The following is a 12,987-nucleotide window of genomic DNA, read 5'->3' on the forward strand; positions in this document are numbered from 1 at the left end:
ACATAATGTAAAATTTACTTTTTAGTGGTTTTAGGTTCATTTGCATTAGGCAAATGATACTTACGTTACCTTACTTAGGTTACATGTGCAGCCTGAGTTTGGCTAGAAAATACATAGCTTCAGAAATGGAATAGATGAATCTTGACTCTGGGTTTTTAAAGAGGAGGAAATTAGGATGTTTTGGAATCTAGTTATAGGAGGGGCAAGAATGCCTTTCCATAGTACATCTTTCAGTGCCTCTGTCAGTGATGGGATATGTAGGTGGGCAGAATTACAAGATGACACAAGCAGGGAGGCTTGTGGTCCAAGTCAGAAGACAAAGGGTCTTGGTTCAGAACAGGATAAAAATGGAAGACGTCAGGAGAAAGGTTGCTTATTTTAAAACTATAGAAAACCTGGCCATGATGGAAAATGATGTAAATGTACGTGAGTGTATGTATGTATAACAGTGTCTTTTTATATTCCACCGTATTTGAAAAAGAATTTGTGTGGGCTAATAAGATACATAAGGTTTTTGTGGAAGATTACAAAAAATAAATTAAAAAATTGGAAGAAAAGAAAAATGCAGATGTGATTACTGTAGTATTATTAGAAAACAGAATTTGTGCCAAAGCAAGTCTCCACTCTTTGCTTTGCAGCTTTCTACCAGCTAAAAAAGGGGGAAACACACAATCTGTGGCCATAGGATCAAAACAAACCGGGGCTCAGAAGTTCAGCTTTGCTCAGACTAGAGACCTCAGAACATTTCCCCGTCCACTATCACAAAGAAATCATTAATGTAGACCTTGCCTTTAATGCTCTCTCTCAATTGAATGCTGTAATGAGTTTACTGGGACAGTACTGTGTCCCTCAATCTAGACTAATGGTGTAATGTCAAAGTATAGTTCAGGAAAGGTAGTTCTGTGAGAGGTCAGATTAAAATGATTCAAATGCTTTGCCCTTTCATGTTCAGACTTAAAACAAGAGTAAAATTAGAGTGGCTAGAATGATGTTTTCCACTCTTCAGTCAGTTTGAGTAAGGACTTTGTGATTTTGCCATTTTTGTGTACATTGTGTAGTTTATGTATTTGATGTTTTTATTTAAATTTACTTACATTTTCACGCACTCTAGGTTTGAGATGTTTGTTTAATAAGTCTTAGTACTGGGAACTTTTGTCTATTTTGATCTTGAATGTAAAGAACATCCAGTTAAGATCTGATTTGTGGTGAATAGTGATGTTTTATAATTTGAAATGGATACAGACCTGAGTGAGCTACCTTAAACTTGAACCTGGGATGAGATAATACAAATACATTTTACTTCTATTTATAGTCATTTAGTCAGTACAGTGATCAGGAGTTTTCTGCCTATTGAGAGATTGTATATTCAACAAGTAAGATTTTCTTATGTATTGTGAAACAAAGGATATTTGTTTTGTTTATAAGTTATAAAGGAGCAGAGCCTGGATAATTTAAGTAAATGAATGGATTGTTTGGCAGGCTGGGAGTAGAAATTTCTTGTCTTATCGTCTTTGGCATGTTGGTTCTTTGCCCAGTTGCCTATATTTACTCACATGAGTTACTTCTCTACTGCTGTTTACATACCTGCCACTAACATCACTGAAATGTACGTTGTGTGTTCTTTTGTTTCAGAGCTCAAGCATTGACTTTCTAGCAAGCCAAGGATTTGACTTTAATAAGGTTTTTCGCAATGGTAAGATTATGTGTGACTTACTTTAGAACTTGTAAATGTGGATTCAGTTGAGAATTATCCTTTTGTGCTTGTTCTCTGAGAGAGAATCTCAGATTTCTAGTACATCACATGCAGCCTTAGAGTTTTAAAAAACTGCTGTGCCTTTTTCTTCCCCTAGCCTAGTCAGCCATGAATTCAACAGGAGCGTAGATGCTACTTCATTTAGCTTTCATGAGGCCTCTCAGGCTCCTGATTTTATGATTGGTATTTACTTATCATTTATTTTCTGAGTTAACTACTTATACATAGTTATAATATAGAATAACATGTTATTTATAGTTTATTCTATGTGATTTACTCACCTAACACCTGTGGGGAACGCTTCTCTGTTTTTTTTTCAGTGAGGAAAATGGTATGACATTGTACTTAAAAAGTAGCTGTATTCTCATAATCCTGTAATGAAAAACTCCCTTTTCCTATTGGTGCTCGTTTTATAATTGTGGGTGGTTTCTCTGTTTCTCATGGGAGAAAAAGTCTGCACAGTCTGTACAGTCATGATGGCTAACTTGCTGGTATGCAAGTTTGCTGGGCACCCTGCAACAAGGGACCGTCTCATCCTGTACCCTTGGTGCATAGCACAATTCCTCTCTTTCAGGGGGAGGTGACCATCAAATATCTGATGAATGCATGTTTGACATTAGAGCACACCAGAGTGGTTTTTCTTCCTCCATTCATTTATTTCCTGAACAGTGTTTGGAAAGCCTCTGGTTTTTACCATCATTATTAAGCACCTGTTGCTCTAAGGTTAATAACTACTGTTAATTATTCTCCTAAATTATACTCTTTTCCATGGTGAATACAGATTTATTGAGTAAGGTAAGGAAAAAGATTTTTTTCAACAATAGATCTAGAAGATAGACTTCAAATAAATTCATTTCCCCTCAGTATGACCTTCCTGGGAGGCCTTTAGAACCAATGCCATGTTGTTACTTAATTGCTTCAGTGGTGCTGTATCATAATTTCTATGGATGATTTTGGGTTTTAGAAGTACTAAAAAGTTTTGGAGCCCAAACTGCTTAATGTAGTGGGTGAATGAACAAATTGGGTAACACAATTTGGGTGTATAACATTATTTTTTTTCCCTTTTGACTCATACTTGACTCTAAAAGCCATTATAAAGTACAAGTTCTAAATGTAGTTAGAGCACTGTATTGGAATAAGCACAAAAATCTTTTGAAGGAATTACTTTAACCAGACTCATATCAATGTAGTATAGTTTCCAGCCTGATGGTTATATTTTCTTTCTTTTTTTTTATTTTACTTTTCTTTTTTTTAAAATTATTTACTTATTTTTATTGATTATGCCATTACAGTTGTTCTATCCCCCCCTTCATTCCCCTCCACCCTACCCCCCGTCCCCACCATTACCCCCCCTTTAGTTTATGACCATGTATCTCAGGTTCTTTAGATTCTGTATTTCCCATAATATTCTTGCCCCCCCATCTATTTTCTATCTACTGTCTATGCTACTTATTTTCTGTACCTTCTCCCCCCTTCTCCTCCTCCCACTCCCCTGTTGCTAACCCTCCTTGAGATCTTCATTTCTATGTTTCCACTCCTGATCTAGCCGTCCTTTTAGTTTGCTTTTGTTTTAGGTGTGGTTGTTAATAACTGTGAGTTTGCTGTCCTTTCACTGTTTATGTTTTTTTAACTTCTTTTTCTTAGATAAGTCCCTTTAGCATTTCATATAATAAGGGCTTGGTGATGATGAACTCCTTGAATTGGATGTTATCTGAGAAGCACTTTATCTGTCCTTCCATTCTAAATGAAAGTTTTGCTGGATAGAGCAACCTTGGATGTAGGTCTTTGGATTTCATGACTTGGAATACCTCTTTCCAGCCTCTTTTTGCCTGTAAGGTCTCTTTTGAGAAATCTGCTGACAGTCTGATGGGGACTCCTTTGTAGGTGACTGTCCCCTTAGCTCTTGCTGCTTCTAGGATTCTCTCCTTCATTTTAATCTTGGCTAATGTAATTATGATGTGCCTTGGTGTGTTTCTTCTTGGGTCCAACTTCTTTGGGACTCTCTGAGCTTCCTGGATTTCCTGGAAGTCTATTTCCTTTGCCAGATTGGGGAAATTCTCCTTTATTATTTGTTCAAATAAGTTTTCCACTGGTGGCTGTTCCTTTCCCCCTCTGGTACCCCTATAATTTGGATGTTGGAACGTTTAAAGATGTCCTGGAGGTTCCTAAGGCTCTCCTCATTTTTTTGAATACTTGCTTCTTGACTCTTTTCTGTTTGGCCACTATTTGCTTTCTTCTGGTCCACTCCATTGATTTGAGTCCCAGTTTTCTTTTCATCGTTATTGATTTCCTGTGTAATTCCCTTCATTTCAATTAGTTTCACCTTTATATATTTGTCTAATTTGTGGCTATAATCAACCAGTTCTGTGAGGATCCTGACCACCAGTGTTTTAAACTGCGCGCCCGAGAGTTTTGCTATTTCTTCATTGCTTAGATTTATAGGCTCTGGGGCTTTGAGATCTTCTTGAGCCATTTTTGTTCTGTTCATGCCTGTTAAGTATGAGGAGGGGAGCCTTGGACTCCCAGGTCGCTGGGTTGTGACGCTGTATGTGGGGGCGTGGTCAGAGCGGGGAATTGGCGGTGCCCTCCGCTGCCGCTTGCCGCTGGGGCTGCTGGCTCTTGTCCAATCGCCCACTCCCTTTCTTGTCCATCCACACACGAATGCACGACCACAGTCAACCCACAGCCCTGCTTCCTAGCTGTTTCCCCGAGATTGCTTGCTGAGTTGCCCACCAGGTCCAACCCTGCGCCTGGATTTCGCGCGCCTGAGTCCGTCTGACGGAGTTTTCCTGTGCAACCCCACTCCTCCAGCTGCTGGTTTCGCTCCTCTTACCGGTCAGGGTGAAGAATTTGTTGTTATCAGACTTCCGAAAAGTTCAATTTTCTGTGTTCTGGCTGTGTTTTCAGTTGCTAATATTTAGTTGTCTCTAAACTTGGTTGTGTGAGGAAGCACGACGTCTCCACCTATGCCTCCATCTTGGCGGAAGTTCTGGTTTTATTTTCATAAAACGAGAGAAACAGTTAATTTGGGGTGTGCCTCATCTCATTGTTTCGTAGTCAGACCCTGGAATATTTTAGTCACAGATGAATCAGGATTCCCAGGCCATCTATTATGACCAGAACTCCTATATTCATGCTGTTGTTGATATTCTAAATCTGATCTAGACCTTCACTTCTTTTCCTTATCAGATCTTTCCAGTCACACTCCGTAAATGCCAGACCTTTTCTCCTGGTAGTGTTGTTGGAAGTGGCTCTGACTTCCTTTCTTAAAAGGGAACCAGATGACTCCTTGTTACCATTCTCCCTATAGCCTGTCAAACACGGGTACTCCTGCCCCCACCCTCTTTTTATATCTCCAGCCAGACAGTGGTAGGTACCCTTGTTTACCCATACCACTTTCAGACCACCAGAATTCCCTCTTAGGAGCTACAGTTCTCAAGACTGTCACCCAGCTCCGTTACCCCTCTTTGTGCTGATTTCATGACATTCAACAAAATGACAGCCTTGGCTCTGGCTCATTGTCTTTCTCTCCACTCCTGCCTCTGTCCTCATTCTTGGTGACTTCTGTATCCACAAGGATGACCAGCAAATGCTCTGTCTGGTCTGTTTCTTGATGAGATGGTCAGCAGTCCTTGCTTCTGCCTTCCCTTAGCCATTTGCCTCCTTGGTTACATCATGGGTCTTATCACCCCCTTCAAGGATTTCTCTTTGAGAGCATTACCTCCTGTCCTTCTCATTCACTTACTCTAGTACCTCATTTCAGCAATCTGTTGACCTCCATTGCTTTTTCACTATAAGTGTCCTTCCATTCTCCTGTCTTGAATTTTCTCCTTATCCACCTGGTCCATCATATCCTTCCTCCCTTCCCTTGCTCCTCTCTCCTGCTGTTGCACTTGCCTAGCACAGTCCTGACACGGGTTGGATCTGACCACCCACCTTCTTTGTTTCTGAGCATCTGAATATTGTTGGGAAACATGCCACACCTGAGCTAATTTGTCATTTTAAACTCATGACCACAAGCTTCAAATGATGAGTCATGCTCAAAAATCATACTTTTTCTCAGTTAGAAATTTCCTTTCCAGCTCTTTAAAATGTCTGTTTTTTGTTTTTTTTTATTATATCTTTTTCCAAACTTCCCACCCCACCTGATGACATGCCTTTCAGTGAAAATAGAAAAAAGCAGAGAAGAGCTGCTGCATGCATGTTCTTAGTACCAGGCCCATGTCCGGGCCCGGCCTCCTTACCTCTGTTCCTACAGTGTGGAGGAGTCCCTGTGCCTGTCAGCAGCTAGTTCCTGCCTCCTTGTCAAGTAATGGTTCCTCCAATTTGCTCTTCTCTCTCCTGAATTATTTTCCCTTCTTTACTGGATCATTCATGTTTATATTTTCCCTAACTTTGAACTGAAGTTGGTAATTTCTTCCATAATGAATGTAGGCCACCACCTCAGTAGTAGTAGTATCTGGTAACAGAAGTGGCTTTCTAATTCCATCATACTTTTTAAATTTTGTTGTTTTTTTTGTTATTATATTTTATTGATTATGACATTACAGTTGTCCCAGTTTTTCCCTATTCACTCCCCACTCCCAGCACCAATACTACCTCAAGCAGTCCCCACACTGTTGTTCTTGTCCATGGGTCATGCACATAGGCTTTTTGGCTGCTACATTTCCTGTACTGTACTTTACATCCCCATGGCTATTCTGTAACTGCCTATTTGTACTTCTTACTCCCTTCACCTCTCCACCCATACACCCACAACTGTCACCCATTTGGAAACCACCAAAATGCTCTCCGTATCCATGATTCTGTCTCTGTTTTTCTTGTTTGCTTAGTTTGTTTTTTAGACTCCATTGTTGACATGTATTTATTGCCATTTTATTATTCATAGTTTTGATCTTTTTCTTAAATAAATCCCTTTAATATTTCAAATAATAATGGTTTGGTGATGGTGAACTCCTTTAGTTTTACCTTATCTGTGAAACTCTTCATCTGCCCTTTGATTCTAAATGATAGCTTTGCTGGGTAGAGCAATCTTGACTGTGTAGGTCCCTGCTTTTCATGACTATGAATATTTCTTGCCGATCCCTTCCAGCCTGCAAAGTTTCTTTTGAGAAATCAGCTGACAGGAATTCCCTTGAAGGTAACTAATCTGCTTTTCTCTTTCTGCTTTTAAGGTTCTCTCTTTATCTTTAACCCTTGGCATTTTAATTATAATGTGTCGCGGAGCGGGCCTCTTTGCATCCATCTTGTTTGGGACACTCTGTGCTTCCTAAACTTACATGTCTATTTCCTTCACCAAATCAGGGAAGTTTTCTTTCATTATTTTTTTCAAGTAGATTTCCAATTTCTCATTCTTTCTCTTCTCCTTCTGGCACCCCTGTGATACAAATGTTGGAATGCTTGAAGCTGCCCAGAGGTGACTTGCACTGTCCTTATTTTTGGATTCTTTTTTTCTTCTTGTTCTGATTGGTTGTTTTTTTCTTCCTTACATTCCAAATATTCAGGTAAAGAACATTTGATTCTTGGCTGCATCTACTCTACTGTTGTTTCCCTATAAATTGTTCTTTATTTCAATTAGTTTATCCTTCATTTCTGACTGCATCTTTTTTATGCTGCTGGGGTCCTCACTAAGTTCCTTGAGCATCCTTATAACCAATGTTTTGGGTTGTGCATCTGATAGATTGCTTATCTCCCTTTTTAAAATTCTTTTTCTGAAGTTTTGCTCTGTTGTTTCATTTGGGCCATGTTTCTTTGTCTGCTCATTTTGGGAACCTCTGTATGTTTATTTCTATGTATCAGGTAGAGCTGCTATGATTCCCTGTATTGGTAGTGTGGTGTAATGTAGTAAGTGTCCTGTAGAGTCCAGTGGCACAGTCTCCCTTATCACCCAAGCTGGGTACTCGAGGTGCATCCATTGTATGGGCCGAGTACACCTTCCTCTTGATTGCTGTTGGCAGGTCAATGGGAGGGATTCGTCCAGGCCAGTCAGCTACAAGGACTGTCTTTGACCACTTAACCACCAATCTCTGCCCTCTGCGGAGGATCAGCTATGCAGGGGTAAGGTAGAGGTGTTCTGACATGGTCTGTAGCTGTCCACTGCGTACACAGGCTCTGGGGTTTTCTGGGTGGTGCAGGCTATGGTCAGCTCTCAACTGTTGTCTGCTGGGTTTTCCTGCTTGAGCTACGAAGCAATCTGAGATGGCTGCTGCTTGTGCTGGGCCTGGAGATTCCCATTTAGGATGACTGCTGTTAGTGCTACACCTGGGGGTACCTAGCAAGAGGTACAGGGACTGGGAGCTCATTGAGGCCAGCTGTTGCTTGTTTGAAAGGATTTAGGAAGTTGTGAAACATGAGCCAAGACCAGCCATTCATATGGAGAAGCAGCTTGGGTGGGTCCATAAATTGGGTGGCAGAGTCTCAGGGCGTCTCCAGGGCAGGGCAAATGGTGTTAGCCAGGTTGATGGAGTCTCAGATATGGCACCAGCCTGTCAGCCCTGTGGCTGTGTCGGGGGAGGGACCTCTGCTGGACTTTCTGTCTGGAAGAAAGCTGTCCCCCCAGTTCTTACCTTGATGCCAGACACTTCATTTTCTCCTCATATGCCACTGGTGCCTTTCAAGCTGTTACTCCAGTGCTGAAGCTCAGAGGAGGTGAGTCTGAATAGGTCTGTGTCTGGATTCTTTAAGAAGAACTGCTTGGGACTCTTGAAGTTTCTTCCCCTGACTCAATCCCTGCTGATTTTTGTAGCCAGATGATATGGGAACTTATCTTCCTTGCACTGGAATTCTGGGCTGGGTGGTGTGGTGTGGGCTGGGACTCCTTGCTCCCGAGATATCCCTCTCGAATTTTTATCCACCACACATGGACGTGGGACAGCCCATTCCCAGTCTCTGCCCCTCCTACAGTCTGTATGGATATGATTTCTTTAATTCTGTAGTTGTTAGACTTCAACTCAACTTGATTTCTGATGGTTCTGAGTGATGGTTTTGAGTGATGTTTGCTCTATATTTTAATTGTAATTTTGGTGTAGTTTTGGGAGGAAGCAAGCCATGTTACCTATACTGCCATCTTGACCGGAATCCATATCATGGTTTTTAATAAACTTTGTTATAGCAGCGGAAATAATGTCCTACATCTTGGCATGATGGTTGGCAAGTACAGCCCCTGCCTCTTGGTCTTCTCTTAGTGACCTGGGCCAGCTGCTCGGCCCTAATTCCATCATCGTTTCTAAAGAGTTCATTGTTGTCCTGTGGCTTTTAAGACCACACATATCCTGATGTTGCCTAAATTTCCATCTCAACTCTTTTCTCCTGTGCTGTAGACTTATATGAAAAAATTTTTTAAATATATTTTATTGATTATGCCATTAGTTGTCCCACTTCCCCCCCTTCATTCCCCTCCTCCCTGCACACACCCTCCCACCCACATTCTCCCCTTTAGTTTATGTCCATGTGTCACAAGTTCTATATTTCCCATACTATTCTTGCCCTCCCCCTATCTATTTTCTACCTACCGTCTATGCTACTTATTTTCTGTACCTTCTCCTCCTTCTCCTCCTCCAACTCCCCTGTTGCTAACCCTCCATGTGATCTCCAGTTCTATGGTTCTGCTCCTGATCTAGCTGTCCTCTTAGTTTGCTTTTGTTTTAAGTGTGATTGTTAATAACTGTGAGTTTGCTGTCCTTTCACTGTTCATATTTTTTATCTTCTTTTTCTTAGAGAAGTCCCTTTAACATTTCATATAATAAGGTCTTGGTGATGATGAACTCCTTGAATTGGATGTTATCTGAGAAGCACTTTATCTGCCCTTCCATTCTAAGTGAAAGCTTTGCTGGATAGAGCAATCTTGGGTGTAGGTCTTTGGATTTCATGACTTGGAATACTTCTTTCCAGCCCCTTCTTGCCTGTAAGGTCTCTTTTGAGAAATCTGCTGACAGTCTGATGGGAAGTCCTTTGTAGGTGACTATCCCCTTATCTCTTGCTGCTTCTAGGATTCTCTCCTTCATTTTAATCTTGGCTAATGTAATTACGATATGCCTTGGTGTGTTCCTCCTTGGGTCCAACATTTTTGGGACTCTCTGAGCTTCCTGGATTTCTTGGAAGTCTATTACCTTTGCCAGATTGGGGAAGTTCTCATTTATTATTTGTTCAAATAAGTTTTCTACTTGTTGTTCTCCCCCTTCTGGTAACCCTATAATTCGGATGTTGGAATGTTTGAAGATATCCTGGAGGTTCCTAAGCCTCTCCTCATTTTTTTGAATTCTTGTTTCTCCATTCTTTTCTGTTTGGTTGTTTCTTTCTTCCTTCTGGTCCACTCCATTGATTTGAGTCCCAGTTTCCTTTCCATCACTATTGGTTTCCTATGCATTTCCCTTCATTTCACTTAGTTTAACCTTCATGTGTTCCTCTAATTTGTGGCTAAAATCAACCAATTCTGTGAGCATCCTGATCACCAGTGTTTTGAACTGTGCATCTGATAGGTTGGCTATCTCTTTGTTGCTTAAAAGTATTGGCTCTGGGGCTTTGGACTGTTCTTCTTGAGCCATAATGTTTTGGTCTGTTTGCACCTGTTATGTATGAGAGGCGGAGCCTTAAGTGTTGACCAGGGCAGGGTGACCCAGGTTGCTGGGTTGTGATGCTGTATGTGGGAGTGGGGTCAGAGAGGGGCAATGGCGTCTGTTCTGCTCTCTCAGATTTTGGTCCCCTCTGCTGCTTCCCACAAGCAAATTGGGCCCTTCTGGTGCTGGTTTCCAGTTGTGTGGGCTTGTGCACCCTCCAGGACCCTGTGAGTCTCTCCGACAAACTCTCCGTAAGCCTGGGAGCCTCTCCCGGCACCTCGACCTTGAAAGTTTTTCCACACGGCACTTTTAGGCTTTAACTCCTGTTGCTGGGGCCCTAGTTTGCGTGGTCTGCCCCACTGCTCGCTCCTTTGCCTGGTTTATCTGAATGTGAATGTGTGACCGAGGTCAGCCAGCCGCCCTGCTCCCTCACTGGGTCTGCCCATTGCCACCCCATGCCTGGGATCTGCCAACCACCGCCTGTGTGCCTGGGTTGGTCTGGCTGCTTTTTCCTACATGACCCCGCTCCACCAGCCGCTGACTCTGCCCCTCTTACTGGTCTGGCTGAGTGGTTTGTTATTGTTGGACTTCCATACAGTTCAATTTTCTGTGTTTTGGTTGCGTTTTTGTTACTAGAACTTTGTTGTCTTTAAACTTGTTTGTGTGAAGAGGCACGATGTTTTCACCTAAGCCTCCATCTTGGCCAGAACGACTTATATAAAATTTTAATTTATGTATACCCTTAGACCATTTCATATATCCAGCAGGTAGCTTTTGATGTTCATCCTTGGAGCCCCAAACCTTATCTTGTTAAGTGTCCCTATCATCTTCCCAATTGCTTAAATTTAATAGCATTATTTTTTATTTTGATTTTCCCTTTATTCTCTACCTACAGTATTTCAATAGGTTCTGTCTCTCCTATCTCTAAAAACCATTCTCCCTATCTTTGTAGTCTAAGCCAGGGTACAAACTATGGCCCACTTTCTATTTTGTAAATAAAGTTTTATTGGGACATAGTCATGCCCACTCATCTACTCATTGTGTATTACTGTGTTACTCCTTTTATGCCACAAGAGCAGAGCTGAGTAATTGCAACAGAGACCCCCATGCCTATATATTAGGCTTATGTCTCACAAGTCTAAGACATTTACTATTTATCGCTTTAAGAAAAAGTTTACTGACCTCTGATATAGGCTATCATCTTCTGCCTGGATGATTACAGTGGACACTTGCTTGTAGATCTGACTTCCCCACTTAAACTCTCGCAGGAGTCAAAGTGTTCTTTTAAAAACCTGAAGCAGGTAATGTAATTGTCTTGCTTAAAATCCTCTAGTCCTCTAATGGCATTCCATTGCTCTTAGGATATAATACATTTTTACTCTGTCCTATAAGGGTCTATGTAATCTTGTTCCATCCTGTCTCCAACCTGGCCATCTCCCTGTTCATTGTGTTCTGGCCACACCAGCTTCCTTACTGTTTTTGGAAAAGTCCAAGCCATTTCCATTGTCAGCACATTTATACTTAACTCTCCTGCCGGAAATACTCTTCCCCCAGTTCTTTGCCTGATTCATTCTTATCCTTTGGATCTTCACTCACAGTGGCTTTGTGTGATCGTCCTGGCTAAGTGATTCCCTTCACTTCAGAGCAGGTACATCTACTTTGCTCACTGTTAGATCCCCCAGAGTCTAATCAGTTCCTGAAACAGTGAAAGTATCAAATAAAAATTTGTTGAAAGTAGAATGAATGAATAAATGGAGTGCATGAATAGGCAAACATGTTTCAAAATTACTTGCATTTTCTGTTGATTTTTTGAGCTGTATTTAAATATGGTAAGCCTTTTGTATTTTAGGCTCTTTGGTTTGTTAAACAATTTTTAGGCTATACAGGTATTTCTACTAATCCATTCTTTTAAAAACTGTGTTTAGGAATTCCATATTTAAATCAGGAAGAAGAAAGACAGTTAAGAGAGCAGTATGATGAAAAACGTTTACAGTCCAACGGTGCAGGAGCTCTATCGTATGTGTCTCCTAACACATCAAAATGTCCTGTGACGATTCCTGAGGATCAGAAAAAATTTATTGACCAAGTGGTGTAAGTTTTAAGCTAGAACCACATGTGCATCATGTATGTGTATTGGGGCGAGAAGGACTGACATCTGTATCTTGAGCCTGTGGTGCATGTACATAGTTCACTCAGAGGTGTGATGTGATTGGAGGATTTAATTACAGCACATTTGAATTCGTGCGACAGTAGCACGTTGTAAATAGGATTCGGTGTACTAAGACTTGTCGCATGTCACTGGAGAGACCTTCTAAGGGCCTGGTTGCCACTGTCTATTTCCTCTAAAGACAGAGAAATTAATCAGGTCCATCCAGGTACTTGCAACATGGCCATGTCTTTTTCTCAGTGAAGTTTCTGACAAGCCAATGTGCCGTTGAAAAAATGTCTAGAGTTTACTTATTAGTATAACTGCTTTACTAGAAAAGTAAAAATTTAAATTACTTGTATTGATGTGGCCTTGAGGGGTTGTTACTAATTAATAACAACAATTAAAAAAATGCCAAAATAAATTCTTTTTCTTTAAGTCTTATTACAGTAGAAAGTTATATGATTTGTTAAAATTACATTGTCATATTCTTTTTTAAAATTGATTATATAGAGAGGGTAATATCGATTTGC

General features: G+C 40.9%; 1 protein-coding gene across 2 annotated transcripts in view; it reads left to right on the forward strand.

Moving 5' to 3' along the window:
- Positions 1–12,987, forward strand: part of PARN (poly(A)-specific ribonuclease) — a 192,057-nt gene that overhangs the window by 5,500 nt on the left and 173,570 nt on the right. For both annotated transcript variants that reach the window (XM_037141231.2, XM_037141232.2), the window contains exons 6-7: positions 1,633–1,693; positions 12,234–12,399. In XM_037141231.2, the coding sequence (XP_036997126.1) occupies positions 1,633–1,693; positions 12,234–12,399 (227 nt within the window). The remainder of the gene's footprint in view (positions 1–1,632; positions 1,694–12,233; positions 12,400–12,987) is intronic.

Source organism: Artibeus jamaicensis, unplaced genomic scaffold (genome assembly GCF_021234435.1).
Source record: "Artibeus jamaicensis isolate MK-2021 breed Jamaican fruit bat unplaced genomic scaffold, CSHL_Jam_final contig_729, whole genome shotgun sequence".
NCBI classification, from domain to species: Eukaryota; Metazoa; Chordata; class Mammalia; order Chiroptera; family Phyllostomidae; genus Artibeus; species Artibeus jamaicensis.